The sequence below is a fragment of the Perognathus longimembris genome, chromosome 5 (genome assembly GCF_023159225.1).
Source record: "Perognathus longimembris pacificus isolate PPM17 chromosome 5, ASM2315922v1, whole genome shotgun sequence".
Taxonomy (NCBI): Eukaryota; Metazoa; Chordata; class Mammalia; order Rodentia; family Heteromyidae; genus Perognathus; species Perognathus longimembris.
Genome location: NC_063165.1, coordinates 1,232,772 through 1,254,702, shown reverse-complemented (window position 1 = coordinate 1,254,702; position 21,931 = coordinate 1,232,772). Strand labels below are relative to the sequence as shown.

General features: G+C 58.1%; 1 protein-coding gene across 2 annotated transcripts in view; it reads left to right on the top strand.

Moving 5' to 3' along the window:
* Slx9 (SLX9 ribosome biogenesis factor) overlaps positions 1-21,441 on the top strand; it is a 39,564-nt gene extending 18,123 nt beyond the window's left edge. Inside the window, exons 3-6 of one of the 2 annotated variants that reach the window (XM_048346093.1) lie at positions 2,858-2,926; positions 9,868-10,015; positions 17,797-17,862; positions 21,187-21,441. In XM_048346093.1, coding sequence (XP_048202050.1) covers positions 2,858-2,926; positions 9,868-10,015; positions 17,797-17,862; positions 21,187-21,310 — 407 coding nt within the window. In that variant the 3' untranslated portion in view covers positions 21,311-21,441. Of the gene's footprint in view, positions 1-2,857; positions 2,927-9,867; positions 10,016-17,793; positions 17,863-21,186 lie in introns of both variants that reach the window. The other variant, XM_048346092.1, reaches the window with a different exon arrangement.
* The last annotated feature ends 490 nt before the right edge of the window (positions 21,442-21,931 follow it).

The window sequence follows — 21,931 nt, the reverse complement described above, 5'->3', positions numbered from 1 at the left end:
CCACACAGATAGCAGGACTCTGCCTGCTGTCCACGGAGAGTGCCATGGGTTTGAGTCAGCCTTCCTTTCTTGGTGTTGGCTCGTGGTCTTGCAGAGTGCCCGTCCTCTGGGCTCTTGTGTCTCATGTAGACTTCAGGAGGAGTGGGACAGCCTGTCAGGGCTGGGAAAAGTTCACCCCATGGATGGGTGGGGTGACACTGGCGGTGGGGGCCAGTCAGCAGTTTCACCCACAGAGAGCCTGGGTGCTCTTCTGAGTACTGAGTGTCTCGCTGTGACTCGCCTCCATTGCAGCCGGCACGGGGTGGGGAGGGGGAGGGTCTGGGCCTCTGCCTGGCCATGTCCCTTCTCTGGATCACAGCGAGTGATGATGGGCTGCAGCACGGCGGGGGAGGGGAAGCCGGCGGGGCTCCTGCAGGAGGGCCGGGAGGGGCTCCTGGTGGACGCAGCAGCTGTGGGGACATGGCCTTGCCAGCCCTGGAAAATGCCTGTGGGGCCAGACCACACGGTGTCTCCTGTCACAGTCAGTTGCAGAGTTTGGCATCTGCCCTTCTGATGTGCAGAATGGTTTGGGGTGCTTAACAGTTCATCACGAGAGGCGATTTTCATCCACGGGGCCGGGTCAGAGCTGGTTCAGTGCATGCTTACTTCAGAGATACGTAAAACTGAGCGAAGATGAAAGCAACCATTTCGGAAGCCAGAATTTTGCTAAAATGATGAACTGTTAATACAGATAGGATACTGTATGTGTTTACTTATTTTACAGAAAAATGAGGGTTTGCATTTGCAAGGCCTGGATTCCACCCATCACTAAAGCAAATTCAAAACCTGACCAAGGACACAAGAGCAGGAGTGGAAGCTAATGGAGGGGTGGATGGATGGAAAGAGGATTGGTAGGACGTGCAGTCAGGATGCACTGGAGATAGAAACAGAGCGGGAAAGTGTGGTAGCGTGTTTGAGAAAATACATGGATGGGGCTGGGTGGTTAATTTTTCAAGGTAGCGATTCTCATTTCGGTTACTTGGCCTCAGTTTATAAACGTATTTTGGGTTTGTCTTTAAAGCAGGCCTTTAATTACGTGGTGCTGTTTAGATGGTAAAGAACTTGTAAGAAAGAAGGGCGTGGACTCTTGCTGTGCCCTCCAAGGTAACTGCCCTCCTGTCCCCCGGGCGTGCCAGCAACGGACCTCACAGAGCTCCTCGGGTGAGGCCTCCCATTTGGTGACTCCTGCCTCTTCCCCTCCCCTCCTCACACAGGTGTGCCCCATCCCTTGCCTCTCAGGTTCCCGGGAAGCGAGGTGCCACATCAGCACTTGAGTTTGGGGGCTGCTGAGATCACCTTTGTGAACTGGAGCACTGGTGCATTGGTGGTAAAACTATGGCTGTGGGATTATGAATCACAGATACACCCATCTAAGACACCCGCAGATGCTGCCTGGAGGGAGTGCCGGGCATTGGTACCAAGAGCCTGCCTGTCACCAGACCCGGGCGGGCCAGGGGTACAGTCCTGGGCCTGTATCCTCAGGACAGAGGATAATAGTAGCTAGCATATACAAGTGTACTGTCCTTTATGACCAGGTTCATTTCTCTTGGAGCTTTGTGCTCCTTTTTCCTTGTTTTTCCCTATTCGGTTGTTGTACAAGGGGTTTGTTTCAGTTTCACGATTGATATGTGTATCTAGACCAGAGTCAGCCTTCCATCATCCTTGCCCTCCCCTCTTCCCTTCCTCGGTAACCTTGGGTAGTATACCGTTTGCCCACCCTTCACCCGCCCCCTCCCATTAGCTTCCACTCCTGCTCTCAGCATGTTTCTTACTGACCTGAAAAAGCTATTTAGGTGATCTGCAGATGACCTCTCAACTGGTGGGTCCCTTTGAGTTTGTTCGTGTAATTTTGTACCTTGTAGAGGGGTTAAACTTGATAGTAGTAAAAGTTACTTCTTGTGTATGTCTTGTGACTCCCCGGACAGCTTGCTTTACTAGATCCCACTGCCAGGCTGGTGGGGGAGGGGGGCTGTCGGCCTTCAGGCTGTGGGCGGGTGGGGGGCTCTGCTCCCAACAGCTCACCTTGAGCTGAGGGCCCTCCGCGATTTTGGCCACACCCCGGGCACTGCTGTGCAGCCACGCTGGGCCCTGGGCCTGGAGGTGCTGCAGCGCAGAGGTGGCGTGGTCCTCCCCAGGGGGAGGAGCGGAGGCTGCTCCCTGCCACCCCGCAGCACGGGGCGGACCCCGGACCACTGCGCTTCCTCCTCCAGCCCTGCTCCTGTACCGGCCGTCCTGGCAGCCCCTTCCCGAGTCTGGGTGAGGTCTGGGGAGAGAAGTCCTCCCTACCAAGGCCTGTCTGCTCTGCAGAGTGGTAGCTTCCCGGAGATGGCTGCCTGGAATCTAGTCTGGGGCTGGTTGGGAGCACCTCGCCCACTGGTCGGTGCCCACACATGCCAGGCAACTGCAGCATGCTACCCCCTCGGGGTACAGGCCTGTGGTGACGGGCTAGGCTGCTCCTGTAGCTGTGCACTTGTCCAGCTTTTGTCCTCTTAATGCTTCAGTTGTGTTGCTTCCGTAGAGGGGTCTCTCCAGCCTTGCTGTCCCTTGGCTGTGGACCTGAGGCTAGCCCGTGGTGTCCAGTAGCCCAGCACACACCTTGGTGGGGACAAGTGCGGATGTCTGGCTCTGCTTGTTCTCCTGACGCGTGCTGGCACTTCACCGAGCCGCTGTGTCTGGAGCAGCCAGCACAGTCAGAATCGCCCCGCCTTGCCCACAGGTCCCAGGACACAGGGTGGGGGCTGTGGCTGTGGGCCGTTGTCCTGTGAGAGCAGAAGGGCTACCTGGACGCTCACTTGTTGCTCATATGCTCTCTCCTCAGGTTCGGAGGCAAAGGCCGTTCTGCCTAAGAAGGAGAAACTGAGGCTGCGGCGTGAACAATGGCTACAGAGTAAGTTGTGCCCTCATCTCCAGGGCAGCCGTGCCAGGGCCTTCATCCGACAGGCCCCTGCCTGTGCCCAGACCACACAGGCTGGGGTTCCCTCCTGGGGTCACTGGTCCTGGCCCTAGCTCACGGCACCCTGACAGAAACCACGGAGCAGGCCGCTCAGGCTCTCAGCTGGGGGGGACGCCGTACCGGGTGGCCTGTCCCCAGAGTGAGTAGCATCGCCTGGCCCACCAAGGAAGCTGGCTTCTCCGTCCCTTTGGATTAAAAGGGCCTGGTTTTTGCTCCCATGGTAAGGATTTTTTTTGTGTACCTGTGCTGGGGTTGAACCTCAGGGTCTTGCATTCTCTCCTTTTTTTTTTTTTTTTTAGCTCATGGCCTGTACTATATACCACTTGAGCCACACCTTCAGGTCAGCTTTGTTTTTTTGCCAGTCTTGGCGCTTGGACTCAAGGCCTGAGCACTGTCTCTGGCTTGTTTTTGCTCAGGGCTAGCTAGCGTGCTGCCTCTTGAGCCGAAGTGCCACTTCCAGCCTTTTCTGTGTATGTGGTGCTAAGGAATTGAACCCAGGGCTTCATGCATGCTAGGCAAGCACTCTACCACTAAGCCACACTCCCAGCCCCCGTGAGTCAGCTTTTTTTTTTTTTTGCCAGTTAGTTGGCGATGGAGTCTTAAGGACTTTTCTGCCCGAGTTATCTTCAAACCATTATCTTTAGATCTCAGCCTGCTACGTCGCTAGGATTACAGATGAGAGCCATGGTTCCCACCTTCCCATGGGAGGGTTTTTAATGGTGAAGGTGGTGTAGACCTGGTGAGTCTTGAACAGAGACGCCTGGAGCAGACAGACACAGATCCCTCTCGGGTCAGCTGTGTGTCTGGCAAGGGCCATGGTTCTTGTTTTCCTGCCTGCAGCAGTGTTGTCCCAGGCTCACAGCCAGACATGTTTCAACAGGTTGAATGCTTCTCCTCTCACCCCTTTTATTTTGGAATATGTGGTTCTTTTTTATAGTGCTAAGTATTTGCTGATTTAAAAAAAAAGATTTTGTGTTTACATCGAGTGTTACAATTTTGTTCTTGATCTTTTCTTGTAGGGTGCTTCTGCTGACTCTGAAATTAGTTTGTAATATTTTCTTTTCTTTTTTTTTTTTGGCCAGTCCTGGGCCTTGGACTCAGGGCCTGAGCACTGTCCCTGGCTTCTTTTTGCTCAAGGCTAGCACTCTGCCACCTGAGCCACAGCGCCCCTTCTGGCCGTTTTCCATATATGTGGTGCTGGGGAATCGAACTGAGAGCTTCATGTGTAAGAGGCGAGCACTCTTGCCACTAGGCCATATTCCCAGCCCTAGTTTGTAATATTTTCATCTTAATCTTCTCACATGTTAAAATGTGATTTGCATTATTCTTTGCTTTGATGACTATACATGGTATGTGTTTTTATTTATTTATTGCCAGTGCTGGGGCTTGAACTCGGCCTGAGCACTGTCCCTGGCTTCTTTCTGCTCAAGGCTAGCACTCTACCACTTAAGCCACAGCGCCACTTCTGCCTTTTTCTATATATGTGGTGCTGAGGAATTGAACCCAGGGCTTCATGTATATGAGGCAAGCACTCTACCACTAAGCTGCATTCCCAGCCCTTGTTTTTGTTTTTATGGTGCTGAGTTTGAACTCAGGGCCTTGGGCTTGCTAAAATAAATTCTTTACCACTTGAGCCACGCACCTAGCTCTTTTTGCTTTAGTTTGTTTTTCGGATAGATCTTCAGTTTATGCATTGGCTGGCCTCAAGCAGTGATCATCCCAGATCTTCCTTTCAAGGAGATGGAAGACTGAGCACTGTGGCCAGCACCATAGGATGTGTTTTGTAGGTAGCACTCAGAAACACACCAGCTTCTCCAGAGAAACACACCAGCTTCTCCATGGTTATTAGTTTCCTGTTTTCTGTCATTTCTTGGATGTTTCCTAAGAAATGGTTCATTCCTTCATTTCCCTTTTCACCATTCCTAGCATGGTGAGCTAGATCTGAGCACTGAATGGGTCACGCTGGCCAGGCCTGGACACGTTCGGAGGTGTAACTCTTTGGAATGTATTAGTTCCACCAGCTGGTGGTACCTCTCCTGGTCTCCTTCGAGAGCGCTGATGAACTCCATCTCCACCTTGGCTAGCCGTGCTTCCTTGCTGCTTTCTCACAAGGGTCCCTTGGGTCTTGCTGGATGAGTTAAGTTTTACCTTTTCTGGTCCTAGTTCTCTTTATTTTAATGCTCAGTCCTACTCTTCCATCCTAAATTAGGTGTTTCTGTCTTTCTGGCTCTCTCTGTGTCTCTCTTTAGGTTTGTTTGGCCATGAAGCCCTTGTGTTTTCATGTTTTCTTTAGCATTGAATGCTGTCAGTTGTCCTCATACGGCTTTAGCTATGTGTGCATTTAACACTGTTTCCTTACCACAGAGGGTCTTCTCTCCCCTCCTGTCCATCCGTCACACTTGTTTGTGCATTCCAAAGTAGATTTCAGATATCAGCACACTTCCCCCCAAATAATTTGGCTACAGGCTAGTTTGTTTATGGGCCCTCGTTTCCCTTTTCCTTTTTAAGATTATGTTTGTGTACAGTGAGTAGTGATGTCCCTTGGAGCCAGTGACCTTCACATCACCACCGAGCCCTCTCGGCGGAGTGGATGGCCGAGTCATGCGGGGAAAGATCTGCCCTGCCCGGCTGCGCACTGGGGCAGCACCTCCCTCCCTCTCCTCTCGAGGCACCCGGCCTGTCCATTTCGGCTCTAGTGAACAAGGCTGCGTGAATACTTCTTCCCCTTCCTGTAGATGTGTTTTTGTTCCTCTTGTGTAAATACTTGATGGAACACTGGGTCGTAGGGTAGGTGTGTGTTTAGTCTTATAAGCAACTGCCAGACATTTCTAAAGCAGTTGTGCATCTGCGCCCCCACAAGGGGCGTGAGAGTTCTTGGGGCCCGTGTTCTAGCTGAGGCGCTCTGCAGCCCTACAGTCAGGGGGGCACTACCAGGGGGGTGTGCCGTGGTGCTTCCTGCCCACTTGGCCGCCTCTTCAGTGGGGGTCACTTAGCAAGGCTTTTTTGCTTCTTTATCTCTCATTTCAGAGACTCCTTTCTGCATCTTGAAGAGCAGTCCTTGGCCAGCCCTGTGCTGTGTAGGTTATTTCCCTGCAGAACATGACTTTATCTTTTTTAATCACAAGAGCTTAATTTTGAGAAGTTTTATTTCTTCATTGGTTATGGTATATGTACTGTTTAAGAAAATTTGCCTAAACCTAATCATGGAGATAACTTCTCGTTTCCTTCTGGAAGTAGTTTTGCTTTTATCTTCCGGCCGTGGCCCGTCCTGTCTGCCTGCTTGCCACTGTGGTGATGGAGGTCCTTTGTAGCATGCGACACCTTTGTTCTAGCACTGTTTGTTCTTCATCCGGTGATATTTGGGGTGCCAGTGGGAAAGGCCTGCCAGTACGGGTCTGCTTCCTGACTCTCTTCTGTCTCGCCAGCCCATGTCTTGCATATGATAAGGCTTCGTCTGATGCGAGTGTAGACGTGGGCAGTGTAGGTCCCCCACCGTGGCCCCTCTGCCCTGAGCATTTTTAGTTCTTGGTGTTTCCATTCAGTGTTACCTCCACCTTGCCAGTGTCTTATTTGGCTCAGGAATGGGGTTGTGTTGAAGCTATAGATCAACTTCAGGAGAATTACCACAACAACAAGTCTATGAAAATGGCATATCGTAGCTGTTGCTCTAGAATTGGGGCTTGAACTCAGGGCCTGGGCGTTGTCCCTTCGCGCTCTCACTAGTGTTCAGCAGCTCCATTTCTGCCTTTTGGTGGTTAATTGGAGATGAGAGCCTCGCAGACTTTCCTGCCTGAGATAGCTTTGAGCTAGATTCTCTAATCTCAGCCTCCTGTGTGGTATTACAGGTGTGAGTCATTGGCACCAGTGGTATTGAGTTTTCATTTCCAGCATTGGTGTTGTGTAGCGGGTTTTTCTGTGTTTCTTCTGGAAAGGTGTGTTGGTATTCTGGTCTAACTGTTTTCTCACCTCTCATAGTACATTCAGTGTAGCTGATCTTTTAAATAGTTCTCTTGCACCTTGTGATATTGCTGCTCCATCTTACACAGATTTGACTGTTTCCTTGTGGATTCTTAGGACCTCAGTGTTGCTGTGTTCTGTGGCCCTGCTCTGCTGTGTCCCGGCCGCACCATGGTCCTTCCTGCCACTGAAGCAAGCCCTTCCTCCACTCCTGGGCCCGTGTGCCCCAGGATGCTGGCCCTGGAAATGCACACAGACTCATTGCTTTCCCACCTGAGTTCCTCCAGAATTGCGGGGTGCGTGTACCCCTGCCTCTCCCAGTCCCTCAGTCGGCCTCAGTCCACCTGGATGCTGTTGGTGTGGCATAGCACCGAGAGCTTGTATTTCAGGTAGGATTCTCTTTTCCCCTGGTTCCTAAAGAGCCGTGTTGGGCAGGCTTGGACACTGCTTGGCTGGTTCGTAGTGTTCCTCAGGAGTGGGGTGGGTAAGGGGAACAGCCATGGTCTGCTGCCACTTTCGCTTGCTTTCTCTGCTGTCTTATTTTGGTTCTTCATAATTTTCTTTGTGATTCATTGGTCTCGCTGAGAGCTCTGTTTATTTTTGGTCATTCATGGGGCTTGAACTCGGGGCTTGGCCAGTATCCTTGAGCTCTTTTGCTCAAGGCTGGCATTCTACCACTTAGAGCCACAGCACCACTTCTGGTTTTCTGGTGTTTAATTGGAGATAAGAGTCTCACAGGGACTTCTCAGCCCAGGCTGGCTTCCTGAGTACCTGAGGTTAAAGGTGTGAGCCACCTGGCTTGTGGGCCAGGGAATATTGACTTTTTTTCTTGTTGGCTGTCGTATTGGGGTTTCAGCTCTGAGCCTGGCACTTGCTGGGTCGGCTCTGTCACTCTACCATGTCCCCAGCTCTTTCATTTTTCCAGTAGGCTCTCTTGCTTTTTCCTTAGTATAGCCGGGGCCTGTGGTCATTCTGTTTATGACCCCCACTTAACTGGGATTACAGGCTTGTTTGTTGAGATGGGGTCTTGCTGACTTTTTGCTGGGGCAGTGCTTGAACTGTGATCCTCGGGTTCTTCTGCCTCCTGTAGCTGTGATAGCAGGCATGAGCCATGGCACCAGACTTGACGAGTTGCCCCTGGATGCCCCATAGCCTCAGTCCTTCCATCTCTTCCTCCCTCTTACCTGGCATTACAGGTTTGTACCACTGCACCTGGATATTTGGACTTTCTGTGCTGGTACTGGGACTTGAACTCAGGACCTGGGCCTGGGCACTTTCTTAGTTTTTCTTCCAAGGTTGGCACTCTACCACATGAGCCACAGCTCCACTTCTGGCTTTTTATTGGCTTATTGAAGATAAGAGTCTCGTAGACTTACCTGCTGATCCTCAGATCCTGAGTAGCTTACAGGTAGATTACAGGTATGAGCCACCAGCACCCTGCTTGTTTTTAGCCATTCTTATGCATTGACTTAAAAAAATTATATATTTGTGTGTGTGAGTGTGTGTGTGTATATACACTCACACACATATGAGAGAGAGAGAATGAGAGAGAATATGAATTAGTCTCACGGCTTCGGTTTATAGTTCTGTTGAAATCCTGGATCCACTGGGCATGGCTAAACCCCTGCTTCTTCTCTGAGCCGCTCAGACATGACAGCGGCCCACCCACTGAGCTCCCCACCCCAATGTCCGTTTCTTTTCTGTGTCTTTCTCAGCACCGCGTGGCCAGATGGAGTGTCCTGAGATGGTGGTTGAGTTCATAACCGAGGGTCTCGGATTGCTAGGAAGTGCAGTGTTCACTCTGAAGGGCTTTAACGTGTGTCTCGGGTGGTCAGGGAATCTTATCAAGCTTGTGTTGAGTCTGGAGAGCAGGCTTCCTTCCCTCTTGCTTCCTCATGTCCTGCCTCTAGGCTGTGAGCATGAGGCCTTGGGCCTCTAGCCCCTACCTGCCCATCGGGGTGATCTTCTCTTCAGGGAGAGGATGAAGTGCTAGTCGAGCATCAGGATCCAGGCAGGACGGGGAGAGCACTGCCACCGAATGAGTCCAGTAGTCCCTGGGCCGGTCTGAGGTGGACAGAAGCGTGCTCTTTGCCCTCCCAGGGGCCTTCCCAGGGGTGGCAGCCTGGCCCTTGCAGACCTGGCTCTTTGCCCTCTCCGTGGCCTGGCCTACCTGGGGGGCCAAGCGGGCGCCTGTGAGGGCACCTCTGCCCTGTTGGGGCCGTGGTGCCTCTGCCCAGGGCTCCTGGTGACAGAGCCCATGGCGTTGCCCTGCTGTGGGCACTGGGGGAGCCTCACACGGGTGAAGAGCGTGTCTGACGCTTGTTATGTTAGCAGTTCTGCGTCAGTACTTTCTTGGATGGAAATCAGATCCCAGGGCTGTACCCACACCCTCCAGACCCTTCTCCACTGTGAACCGTGGCTCCCCCTCTGAATGCCTGGCCCTCTCCCCTCCACCTGTGTGACTCGGCCACCCACTGGCCCTGTGACTGTCCCCCCTCCCGTGTGGAGGTAGTCCCGTGGGGGCGCTCGGTGGTCTGAATCACGGGGGACAGAGACTGTGCCATTGGAGCCTGGGACCACCTTCTGCTGCCGGGCTGGCCTCCTGAGCCGGGTCCCCTACAGAGGAAGCAGTCCTCCCAGCTCATCGTCAGCCTGTAATTAACATGTGCCTCTGTGATTAAGGACAAAAACAACTGGAGCCAGCCACCCACCCCCAGGTCTCCAGGGGCGGAATGCTGGTGACAGCGGGAGATAAGAACACGGCCTGCCGTGCCCTGGGGGGGGTGGGGGTGGGGAGGGGGCTGTGACACCAGGACCAAGGCTTCTTAAGCACCTGTCACTGCTGGCCTGGGGCTTCAGGGTCATGCATTAGGAACCTGGCCTTTGCTTCTGTCTCTGACCTGCCTCATCTGCCTCAGAAATCGAAGCCATAAAGCTGGCTGAGAAGAAGATGAGAGAGGAGCGGAAACGCAGGGCCACGGTGATAGTGGGGGACCTGCACCCCCTGAGGGACGCCCTGCCTGAGCTGCAGGAACTGGAGGCTGGCGGCCAGCGACAAGCCAGAAGGTGAGTGAGTGTCCGGCGTGGGCCAGCTCTTCCGGAGCCGGGGTCCTCACACCTGGGTCCCTCGCTGGGGGGGGGGGGGGCAGGGGCCAGGCGCAGGAGCAGGGGCCAGGGGCTGGCGGACGTTGGCATGCCGGCACGGTGGCCGTGTTGGCCCAGCAGCCCTCACCCTGCGTGGAGCCCTGCAGGCGGCCGTGCTGGCTCTCATTGTCCGCCGCCTGCATGGCCCACTGCCGTGCCCTCGCGAGGACTCTGATCTGGGCCTCAGTGTGGGCCTTTGCAGTGTGTGCACCCGGCTCTTTCAGCCCGTTTGGGTGGCAGCTGTCGCGTCCCTTCCTGCCCCTGTGCCTGCTTCCCTGGCTCCCAGCAGAGGTGGGTCTTGAGGGGTCGGGAGTGTAGGGCCCGTGGGTGCAGGTTTGCACACGGGGCCGGGCCCGGCCTCTGCTGCCAGGAAAGCACTTGGAAAGTGCTGGACTTGCCCCATGTGTCCCTGTTATTTCCAACTTTGCCATTTTAAAAATAGCTTATGCTCCTACGGCCTCTCCATCTGAGAAGAAAGCGGGGGCTGAGTCGCCCCTGCTTTCGTGGGCTCACATGCTGTAGAGCAGATGGCGGGAGCGGCTCCCGCGTCCGGAGTGGCAGGGACTTGCCGTCCAGACAAGGGGCGGCCACCGGGTGAGACTCTGGCGGAGAAGGGCCAGCCGTGCAGATTCCATTTCTGGTTCTTGAAGAAAAATGTGACCCTGGTCAAGGGTCCTTTCCCTCTTTTCAGTTTTCTCATCTGAAAAATGTGCTCTGGGCTCCCAGGAGGGAGGGGGCTGTGTAAACACCCAGGAAGAATGTGCCGGGGCCAGGCTACAAGGGCCATGCTGGTGTTCTGGTTCCAGTGTGGGAAGGTGCCATCGGCCCCCAAAGCTTTAGTATGCCCCAAATCTCTGTAACCAGAGCCTCACGTATGCCCGAGCCTCAGTGCCCCCCCGCCTCACCTGCCCCCTAGCCTCAGTGACCCCCGAGCCTCAGTGCCCCCCCAGCCTCACCTGCCCCCAAGCCTCAGTGCCCCCTAGCCTCAGTGCCCCCGAGCCTCAGTGCCCCCCCAGCCTCACCTGCCCCCTAGCCTCAGTGCCCCCCGCCTCACCTGCCCCCGAGCCTCAGTGCCCCCGAGCCTCAGTGCCCCCCCCAGCTTCACCTGCCCCCGAGCCTCACCTGCCCCCGAGCCTCAGTGCCCCCCCAGCCTCACCTGCCCCCCGAGCCTCAGTGCCCCCCAGCCTCACCTGCCCCTCGAGCCTCAGTGCCCCCCGCCTCACCTGCCCCCGAGCCTCAGTGCCCCTGAGCCTCAGTGCCCCCCCCAGCTTCACCTGCCCCCGAGCCTCACCTGCCCCCGAGCCTCAGTGCCCCCCGCCTCACCTGCCCCCGAGCCTCAGTGCCCCTGAGCCTGTGCCCCCGAGCCTCAGTGCCCCCCGAGCCTCAGTCCCCCCGAGCCTCAGTGCCCCCCAGCCTCACCTGCCCCCGAGCCTCAGTGCCCCCCAGCCTCACCTGCCCCTCGAGCCTCAGTGCCCCCCAGCCTCACCTGCCCCCCGAGCCTCAGTGCCCCCCAGCCTCACCTGCCCCTCGAGCCTCAGTGCCCCCAGCCTCACCTGCCCCTCCAGCCTCAGTGCCCCCCAGCCTCACCTGCCCCCGAGCCTCAGTGCCCCCCAGCCTCACCTGCCCCTCGAGCCTCAGTGCCCCCCAGCCTCACCTGCCCCTCCAGCCTCAGTGCCCCCCAGCCTCACCTGCCCCCCCGCCTCACCTGACCCCCCAGCCTCCGTGCCCCCCAGCCTCACCTGCCCCCCCGCCTCACCTGCCCCCGAGCCTCAGTGCCCCCAGCCTCACCTGTCCCCCCAGCCTCACCTGCCCCCAGCCTCACCTGCCCCCCCAGCCTCACCTGCCCCCCCGCCTCACCTGCCCCCGAGCCTCAGTGCCCCCAGCCTCACCTGTCCCCCCAGCCTCACCTGCCCCCCAGCCTCACCTGCCCCCCCAGCCTCACCTGCCCCCGAGCCTCAGTGCCCCCAGCCTCACCTGTCCTCCCAGCCTCACATGCCCCCCAGCCTCCGTGCCCCCCAGCCTCACCTGTCCCCCCAGCCTCACCTGCCCCCGAGCCTCAGTGCCCCCCAGCCTCACCTGTCCCCCCAGCCTCACCTGCCCCCGAGCCTCAGTGCCCCCCAGCCTCACCTGCCCCCCCAGCCTCACGGGCGCCCGAGCCTCAGTGTGGCATCTCTGGACAGCTGGCTGGGTAGACTTCACCTTGCAGCAGTGTTAGATTTGCTGACGTGGCAGAAATGGTGGTAGATGATTAGAGTGGTACATCTGTCATCGTTAGGGGACAGCGCCAGCCATGAGTAATCACAGACTTAAAATCGTACTTAATGAAGCCCGCACCTCACGCTTCTCCAGTTCCCTCCCATCCTAGACCCCCCCCCACGAATCCCCTCAGGACCCCACCCAGCAGGACCCCACCCAGGACCTCTGTGAGGAGCCCCCTCAGGCATGTAGCAGTCCTCGCGTCTCAGGCTCCTTCTACTTAGAGTTGCTTAGACTCCTTGGCTTTTTGTTTTCTTTTAGTTGAGTTTGACTTTGGCTAGTTTTGGGGTTGAACCCAGACTCGTGCTTGCTAGCAGGTGCTGTACCACCTGAGCCTCGCCTCCAGGCCTTCCTGTCTTGGGGGAGGTGCTGCGTGTGCTCAGGACGTGCCGGGTGGTGATCCCCTACCCACACTTCCCTCCTAGCTGAGGTGGCAGGTGCGGACCCCAGTTCCCAGTGCCCAGCTTTTGTTGAGGGGGCGGATCTTGAAGAGTTTTTTGCCCAGGCTGGCCTTGAACCACCATCCTCCCAGTACCTCTCTGAATGTAGCTGCTGCTGCTGCTTTTTCTTTTTGACAGTCTTGGTATTTGAACTCGGGGTCCGTTGGTGGCTAGACTGGCGCTCTGCCACCTTAGGCCCATCTCGAGACCATCGTGCTTGCACAGTTAGGTTCCAGGTAGGCCCCATGCTTTCGCAGGCTGGCTTCGACAGCAGTCCCCTTCTGTACGGAGGGGGTGGGGCCGCAGACACGTGCCGCCACGCCCTGCTGGCCTTTTTTTTTTTTTAATAAAATTGTCAAGTTAAAAAAATTTTTTGACACAGTGTTGTGCAAAAGGGGTTCAGTTACATAGTAGGGCAGTGTGTACATTTCTTGTGGTATCTTACACCCTGTTTTTCTTTCCCTTCCCTAGATCAGGTAGACATATATACACTACACAGTGTACCAAAAACATATACAGTAGCCACGTGGCCTATGCCAAAGAAAATTCACCTAGGACTTTTTTTTTTTTTTTTGCCAGTCCTGGGCCTTGGACTCAGGGCCTGAGCACTGTCCCTGGCTTCTTCCCGCTCAAGGCTAGCACTCTGCCACTTGAGCCACAGCGCCACTTCTGGCCGTTTTCTGTATATGTGGTGCTGGGGAATCGAACCTAGGGCCTCGTGTATCCGAGGCAGGCACTCTTGCCACTAGGCTATATCCCCAGCCCCACCTAGGACTTTAAATGTAACGTCAACAATAGAGTTTGCTTATCCTTGTCTTATATGAACGTACATACATAGCTTTTGAGCTATTGTGATCCACTGAGAGGTCTATTTTTGACCTTTATATATAAGTTGAGTAGTTGTTTGGTTTTAGTTACATAGTGTTGGGTCGCTGACCCAATCCTGTGGGAAATACCATTTGACAAGAAGTTTTTGGTTTCACAGACCTGGTCTCTACTGTCTGTGCCCCTCCCCCACCCTCCCCCACTTTAACAGTCTTATATCAAGGAGATCATGCCCCTTTGTTCTCTGTGTTCTAGGCTTGTCTCGCTCAACATTATTTGTTCAAGTTCTGACCATTTCCCTGCGAATACCAATATTTTACCATTTCTAATCACTATGTAGTATTCCATTGTGTATAGGTACCATATTTTTTGGATCCATTCATCTGTAGAGGGGCATCTGGGTTGTTTCCATATTTTGGCTATTGTGAATTGTGCAACGATAAACATGGAAGTGCAGATGTCTTTTTGATATCTTGGGACTTGCTGTTCAGGATAGATGCCTAGGAGTGGTATGGCTGGGTTATAGGGTAGGTCTATGTTGAGCTTTTTGAGGAACCTCCATACTGTTCTCAAAAGTGGTTGTACTGATTTGCACTCCCACCAACAATGGAGAAGGGTTCCTCTTTCCCCGCACCCCCTCCAGCATTTGTTTTTGCCTGAGTTCAGAGTAGAGGCCATTCTAACTGGGGTGAGGTGGTATCTCAGGGTTGTTTTTATTTGCATTTCCTTTACTGCCAGGGATGTTGAACATTTCCTCATATGTTTCTTTGCCATTTGCCATCTCTTCTCTTGTGAAGTCTCTCTTTAGCTCCTTTGCCCATTTCCTAATTGGTTTACTGGGCTTGGAGGGGCTTAGTTTTTTTATTTCTCGGTAGATGACAGATATTAGGCCTTTGTCTGTTGCTGTGCTGGTAAAGATCCTTTCCCATATGGTTGGCTGTCTTTCTAGCTTAGTGGCTATGTCTTTAGCTGTGCAGAAACTTGTCATTTTGTAGTAGTCCCATTTATCGAGTCTCTCACCTATCTGTTGTGCCCCTGGGACTCTATTCAGGAAGTTCCTTCCTGTGCCTATAAGTTCTAGCGCCTTTCCTACTCTGTCCTTCAGTAGTTTCAAGGATTCAGGTCTGATGTTGAGGTCCTTGATCCATTTTGAGTTGATCTTGGTGCATGGTGATAGGCTTGGGTCTACTTTGAGTTTTCTACATATGGCTGCCCAGTTCTCCCAGCACCAGTAGTTGAAGAGGCTATGTTTTTTCCATTGTATGTCTTTAGCTCCTTTGTCGAATATCAGCTGACTATAAGAGTGCGGTTTTATTTCTGGGTCTTCGATTCTAATCCATTGGTCTTCCGATCTGTTTTTATACCAATACCAGGCTGTTTTTGTTATGATGGCTCTATAATAGAGCTTGAAGTCTGGTATTGTGATACCTCCTGCACTGCTTTTTTTGCCTAGAATTGCTTTGGCTATTGTAGGTCTTTTGCTGTTAATATGAATTTATGGGTTGTTTTCTCTATTTCAGTGAAGAATGTAGCTAGGATTTTGAAGGGGATTGCATTGAATTTGTATAACAATTTGGGCAATATGGCCATTTTTACTATATTGAATCTGCCTACCCATGAGCATGGGAGGTCTTTCCATCTCCTTGTATCCTCTTTGATTTCCCTTTTTAGATTTTTATAGTTTTCATTAAATAGGTCCTTCACATCTTTAGTTAGGTTGATCCCCCCACTTGCCTTTGAGATGGTGTTTTGCTAACTCTCCTGGGATTATGTTCACCAGCCACGGTGCCCACCCCAGTCAGGTGCCGCCCCAGCCTTCCCTCACGGAAGGGTGTCCAGTGTGTTCCTTGGAGGACGCAGGGGTTGCAAGAGTAATGTCACAGGGACCAAGTTCCATTTCCACGACATTGCGCCAGCCACCTTGCCCTCCGGAGGAGGCTGCCCTACACCGAGTGGAGGCCCCGTCACTGGCTCCCGGGAGCATCCATGCCCCCCCCCATGCTGTCTGGAAGGAAAGGGCCCTGCAGGCCCCCACCTCGGGGAGGGAGCGAGGCCACCTTTCCTCCAGCCCACCCACCGCATCTGCAGAGGTGGTGTGGGACGTGCTGGAGCGGGAGCTCTGTTTATTTACGGTGGTTCATTTATGCAGCGTGGAGTCGTGATGTTTATTTAAAGATGCTTTGGGCTGTCCGCCAGCACTGCTTTATTTTGCTGGTGAAGTTGTTCCAGCATGGGCCCCTGGCAGCTCCTTCCGTTGCTCCAAGATGGCTCTGAAGAGCCACTTCCTTCCTCACTTTCCAGGCCGGTGGGTGCTCTGGGCTTACCTTGGGACCCTCCTGGCCAGTCCTGGAACCCACCGGTTCTCAGAGGAGCCCAGACTTCTTATTTGGACACCGAGGTCTGGGGCTGCCAGTGTCGCACAGGGCGACACTGGGGAGTGTGGCCCATAGTCAGTCGCTCCTGCCTGTCTCTAACAGTTCTCTAGAAGGACTCGCCTCCTGGACAGCCAGGGTGGTGGTTTGTACAGCAGAGGGCGCTGTGAAAACCAGGGGAGGGAGGAGACAGGCAGACGCACCGGGTCCCCTGGCAGAGCTGAGGGCTGCAGCTGGGGTCGCTCCCGGGTGGGCGGCTCTGCCTTGACCCTCTCACTCCACACTGCCCATTCCCACGTCAGTCCCCTGGGTGCGCAAGCCCAGGTGCCTCTCACCTGGCGCTGGCCCTTCACCTCGGCCTCTTCCCCGCTTCTCCAGAGCAGGGCTCCTTGTGGCGAGGCAGAAGGGGCCGTGCCCGAGGGGCACTTGAGGCTCCGCTTACCAGGGTTCTTCGTGTTTGTTTCTAGCTTAGGCGGTTCATTATTAACTTTACACTCGCTTACAATGTATTTCTCTGCCTGGCTCCCACCGCTGCAGCCTGCTCCCTTCCAGATCGGAGGAGTGGCCAGCAATAGCAAGTCCAGGATCTGAGCCCTCCAAGGGCCACCTAAGGTGGCAGGTGGCTGTCCTTCCTGCCCTGTCCCACAGGCAGTCCCCCAACACCACACCCAGGCCGAGGTGGAGTCAGGAGAAGGTTTGGTTCTCCGGGAAGTGGGCCGCTCCCCGCGCAGGGTGGGCTGTGTCTGTTTCCAGTGCGTGGGATCTGAAGCTCCGCTGAGCCCATGCACCTTCACCCACACAGGTGGAGGGGCCTGGGGCCAGAGAGCAGCCCTGGGCGGGGGGGAAGTTGGTGGTCCCTGATTCTACAACCAGTGTGGTTCCGCCAAGAGGGGCGACCCCCACCCCCACAGGATCCTCCTAAAGGACGTGGCCCCTCCACCTCGCTCGGTGGTTCTCACGCCCTGGTGGGTCCTGGGTCTCCGAAGGGGCCATGTGGAGAGCGTGCCACCTTAGCACTACTGGAGAAGACAGCTGCCTGTAGAGGACACAGGACAGAGACGAGGCCTCTCGGTCTCACAGAGGTGTTGCCCGGACTTGGTGGGACGGTGGAAGGCTGTCTTGTCAGGCCGGCTGTTCCCCGGGACAGGAGCCTGCAAAGCCAGTCCCGCATTTCCATCTCTCCTGACAGCTGGCTGTGGTGCCCCTGGCCCGACCCACACTGCCTGGCACTTGGTCCAGGTCTGCTTGTCCCAGGCAGGTCCGGCGAGGGGTTTGGAGGCCCCAGCAAGTCATGGAGACCTATGCCCTGGCCCTGTGGTCAGGCAGCGCCCCAGCCTAGAGGGCCCCTCAGCGCACAGGCGTCCTCTGGGTGAGGTGGGGCTCCCGGGCCCTCAAGGTCACGTGGCAGCAGGTGTGCTGCTCATGCAGGGTCATACCCTGATGTCTCGGGGACGCAAGGATGGCAGGCCCTGCCAGTGGCCGTCAGGGCAGGTGGCACTGTGTGCTTGCAGCATGGACGCTGCCCCAGCAGCTGGGCCTCTGGGGCCTGAACAGGTTGTCCAGCTGCTGGCCCATTCTCCACTCCAGTGGGGGGCGAGTGGGAAGTGGGCCCTTCCCACACATGAGTCCCAGGGCGAGCGAGTGCCCCACTCGTTAGCTCCAGAGGCCATGGTGGGCAGACGCCACACAGGGCGCCCGACTTGGTGGTGCTGGAGCCCCACAGGCTGCTGAGGAGGGGAGAGCCACATCTACGGCGTGGTTTTCGGGTGAAGTGTGCGTCCAGCTAACTCGGCCTTCTCGTTCTCAGCAGGGTGCCCAGCAAGCCGAGGCCAGCCGAGCTCAGCCGCATGAGTGCCGCACAGAGACAGAAACTGCTGTGAGTGTCACCCTAGCCACCCCGTGTTCTGTCTGCTGAGCCCCAGGCTCCACCTCCCTGGGCTGCCAGCCTCCTGAGCCCCAGCCTCCTGTGCCCCGGGGCTGCACCCTCCCGAGCCCCAGCCTCCTGAGCCCCAGCCTCCTGTGCCCCTGGGCTGCACCCTCCCGAGCCCCAGCCTCCTGTGCCCCAGGGCTGCCAGCCTCCTGAGCCCCAGCCTCCTGTGCCCCGGGGCTGCCAGCCTCCTGAGCCCCAGCCTCCTGTGCCCCGGGGCTGCACCCTCCTGAGCCCCAGCCTCCTGAGCCCCAGCCTCCTGTGCCCCGGGGCTGCACCCTCCCGAGCCCCAGCCTCCTGTGCCCCAGGGCTGCCAGCCTCCTGAGCCCCAGCCTCCTGTGCCCCGGGGCTGCCAGCCTCCTGAGCCCCAGCCTCCTGTGCCCCGGGGCTGCACCCTCCTGAGCCCCAGCCTCCTGAGCCCCAGCCTCCTGTGCCCCGGGGCTGCACCCTCCCGAGCCCCAGCCTCCTGTGCCCCGGGGCTGCCAGCCTCCTGAGCCCCAGCCTCCTGTGCCCCGGGGCTGCACCCTCCCGAGCCCCAGCCTCCTGTGCCCCGGGGCTGCCAGCCTCCTGAGCCCCAGCCTCCTGTGCCCCAGGGCTGCCAGCCTCCTGAGCCCCAGCCTCCTGTGCCCCGGGGCTGCACCCTCCCGAGCCCCAGCCTCCTGAGCCCCAGCCTCCTGTGCCCCTGGGCTGCACCCTCCTGAGCCCCAGCCTCCTGTGCCCCAGGGCTGCCAGCCTCCTGAGCCCCAGCCTCCTGTGCCCCGGGGCTGCCAGCCTCCTGAGCCCCAGCCTCCTGTGCCCCAGGGCTGCCAGCCTCCTGAGCCCCAGCCTCCTGTGCCCCGGGGCTGCACCCTCCCGAGCCCCAGCCTCCTGAGCCCCAGCCTCCTGTGCCCCTGGGCTGCACCCTCCTGAGCCCCAGCCTCCTGAGCCCCGGGGCTGCACCCTCCCGAGCCCCAGCCTCCTGTGCCCCGGGGCTGCACCCTCCCGAGCCCCAGCCTCCTGAGCCCCAGCCTCCTGTGCCCCAGGGCTGCCAGCCTCCTGAGCCCCAGCCTCCTGTGCCCCGGGGCTGCACCCTCCCGAGCCCCAGCCTCCTGTGCCCCGGGGCTGCCAGCCTCCTGAGCCCCAGCCTCCTGTGCCCCAGGGCTGCCAGCCTCCTGAGCCCCAGCCTCCTGTGCCCCGGGGCTGCACCCTCCCGAGCCCCAGCCTCCTGAGCCCCAGCCTCCTGTGCCCCTGGGCTGCACCCTCCTGAGCCCCAGCCTCCTGTGCCCCAGCCTCCTGAGCCCCAGCCTCCTGTGCCCCGGGGCTGCCAGCCTCCTGAGCCCCAGCCTCCTGTGCCCCAGGGCTGCCAGCCTCCCGAGCCCCAGCCTCCTGTGCCCCGGGGCTGCACCCTCCCGAGCCCCAGCCTCCTGTGCCCCGGGGCTGCACCCTCCTGAGCCCCAGCCTCCTGTGCCCCGGGGCTGCCAGCCTCCTGAGCCCCAGCCTCCTGTGCCCCGGGGCTGCCAGCCTCCTGAGCCCCAACCTCCTGTGCCCCGGGGCTGCACCCTCCCGAGCCCCAGCCTCCTGAGCCCCAGCCTCCTGAGCCCCAGCCTCCTGTGCCCCGGGGCTGCACCCTCCCGAGCCCCAGCCTCCTGAGCCCCAGCCTCCTGTGCCCCTGGGCTGCACCCTCCTGAGCCCCAGCCTCCTGAGCCCCGGGGCTGCACCCTCCTGAGCCCCAGCCTCCTGTGCCCCGGGGCTGCCAGCCTCCTGAGCCCCAGCCTCCTGTGCCCCGGGGCTGCCAGCCTCCTGAGCCCCAGCCTCCTGTGCCCCGGGGCTGCCAGCCTCCTGAGCCCCAACCTCCTGTGCCCCGGGGCTGCACCCTCCCGAGCCCCAGCCTCCTGAGCCCCAGCCTCCTGAGCCCCAGCCTCCTGTGCCCCGGGGCTGCACCCTCCCGAGCCCCAGCCTCCTGAGCCCCAGCCTCCTGTGCCCCTGGGCTGCACCCTCCTGAGCCCCAGCCTCCTGAGCCCCGGGGCTGCACCCTCCTGAGCCCCAGCCTCCTGAGCCCCGGGGCTGCACCCTCCTGAGCCCCAGCCTCCTGAGCCCCAGCCTCCTGAGCCCCAGCCTCCTGAGCCCCGGGGCTGCACCCTCCTGAGCCCCAGCCTCCTGTGCCCCAACCTCCTGTGCCCCGGGGCTGCACCCTCCTGAGCCCCAGCCTCCTGAGCCCCGGGGCTGCACCCTCCTGAGCCCCAGCCTCCTGAGCCCCAGCCTCCTGAGCCCCGGGGCTGCACCCTCCTGAGCCCCAGCCTCCTGTGCCCCGGGGCTGTACCCTCCTGAGCCCCAGCCTCCTGAGCCCCAGCCTCCTGAGCCCCGGGGCTGCACCCTCCTGAGCCCCAGCCTCCTGAGCCCCAACCTCCTGTGCCCCGGGGCTGCACCCTCCTGAGCCCCAGCCTCCTGAGCCCCTGGCTCCACCTCCTGCCCGGACACCAGGGCTTCCTGAGGCTCTGTACTTAGGCCCTCGTCTTACATTTGGACTGCAGAGGTGGCACAGTTCTCACAGCCCTCTTTTCAGGAGAGAAGTTAGGATTGGCGTACGGAGTCAGGCCCAGAGCTTCCGGGATTGTGGCTTGGACAGGTTTTTCTCCCACTGCCTTTGAGAGTAGAGCCCCTGTGATCTGCCCGGCCAGGGCAGCGCCCCCTGAGGAGGTGACCAGCAAGGTTACGAAGGGATATCCCGGCCCGCCAGGGTGGTCAGGACTTCCCAAGGTCACTCGGGGCCAAGGCTCACCCCCTGGGCCTTGCCAGCCATGGTTGCCCACCCGCCCGCCTGGGCCACTTTCAGCGCCCTCGGAATCTCTTTGTCTGCAGGGCCCTCCTGTGGCCGTGAGCCTCTCTGAGAGCAGGCACTGGCCGCGTCTCCCTTCACCACAGCCCTGCTGCTCACACTCCCCTGTCTGCATCTGTTCGTCCTCACCGGGAGAAAGTGCCTCTTACGTAAGGCTGAGCCACCTGCAGGCACCAGGCAGTCGCCAGTCCCCGTTTGTTTCTCTGCTCCTGCCTCCGCAGCAACCCATCAGGCCCCGCTGCAGCCTGGGGCACAAGGCTCCTCCATGCAGACTGCGCGGTGGTGTGGCCTTAGGCCCACTTCCTGCTGCAAGCGCCAAGGCCCCCGGCCGAGTCCCATGGGACACCAGACCAGGTGGTCTCCTCTGGTGGAAGCTTCCTGGGCATGGGGTTGCTGACTGACTGTTCTAGGGTGCCCAGTCCTTCCCATCTGCTCACCTCTGGTCCCCACTCTTTCAGCGAAGAAGAAAGGATCCGGTTTCGGGAGCTGCTGGCCAGTCCGGCCTATAGAGCCAGCCCCCTGCTGGCCATTGGGCAGCAGCTAGCTCGGCAGATGCATCTGGAAGGTGGTAGCCAGCTCTGACCAGGTGGTGTGTGTGCCACGAGCTCCGGAGAGAGGCCAGCTCCTCTTGACTGTTCTCTGAGCCTGGTGGACACCCCTTGCCCAGCACGGGGCCTCTCGGTAATAAAGTGCCTTACGGACGTTTTCCCCTATGCTTCAGAGCCACCCTTAGGTTTTCCATCCTGACCTGAGCTGGGATGGTTGCTCATTCCCCTAGGCCTGACACCCACGGTGGAGAGAGCTGAGATGGCGGTCGACATGTTAGATCTTGGCAGCTCCCCCACAAAACGGGTGCCCATCAAGGGCCACCGGCCTCGAGCGGGCAACCACACCCTCCCAGGACCTCAGTGAGGTTCCCAGCCTGTTTGGGAAGGAAGTGTGCCACCACCTGCAGCCCTGCCTGCAGGAATTGCTTCCATCCAGCAGCGGCTGTCCCACCGGGGCACCCGCGTGACCCCTGCCGCTCCCGTCTCCTTGTCCCCTCTCCACCAGCCTCCTCTCTCAAAGCTCCAGCCTCGGCGCAGCTGCTACCCCCTTGAGGTCCTGTGGCTGGAGAGCAGCCAGCCCTGCACTGACGCACAGAGCACGCCTGCCCGGGAGCCTCGTGGCTTGTCCAGTTATTAGCAGGCACTTGGGTTGGGA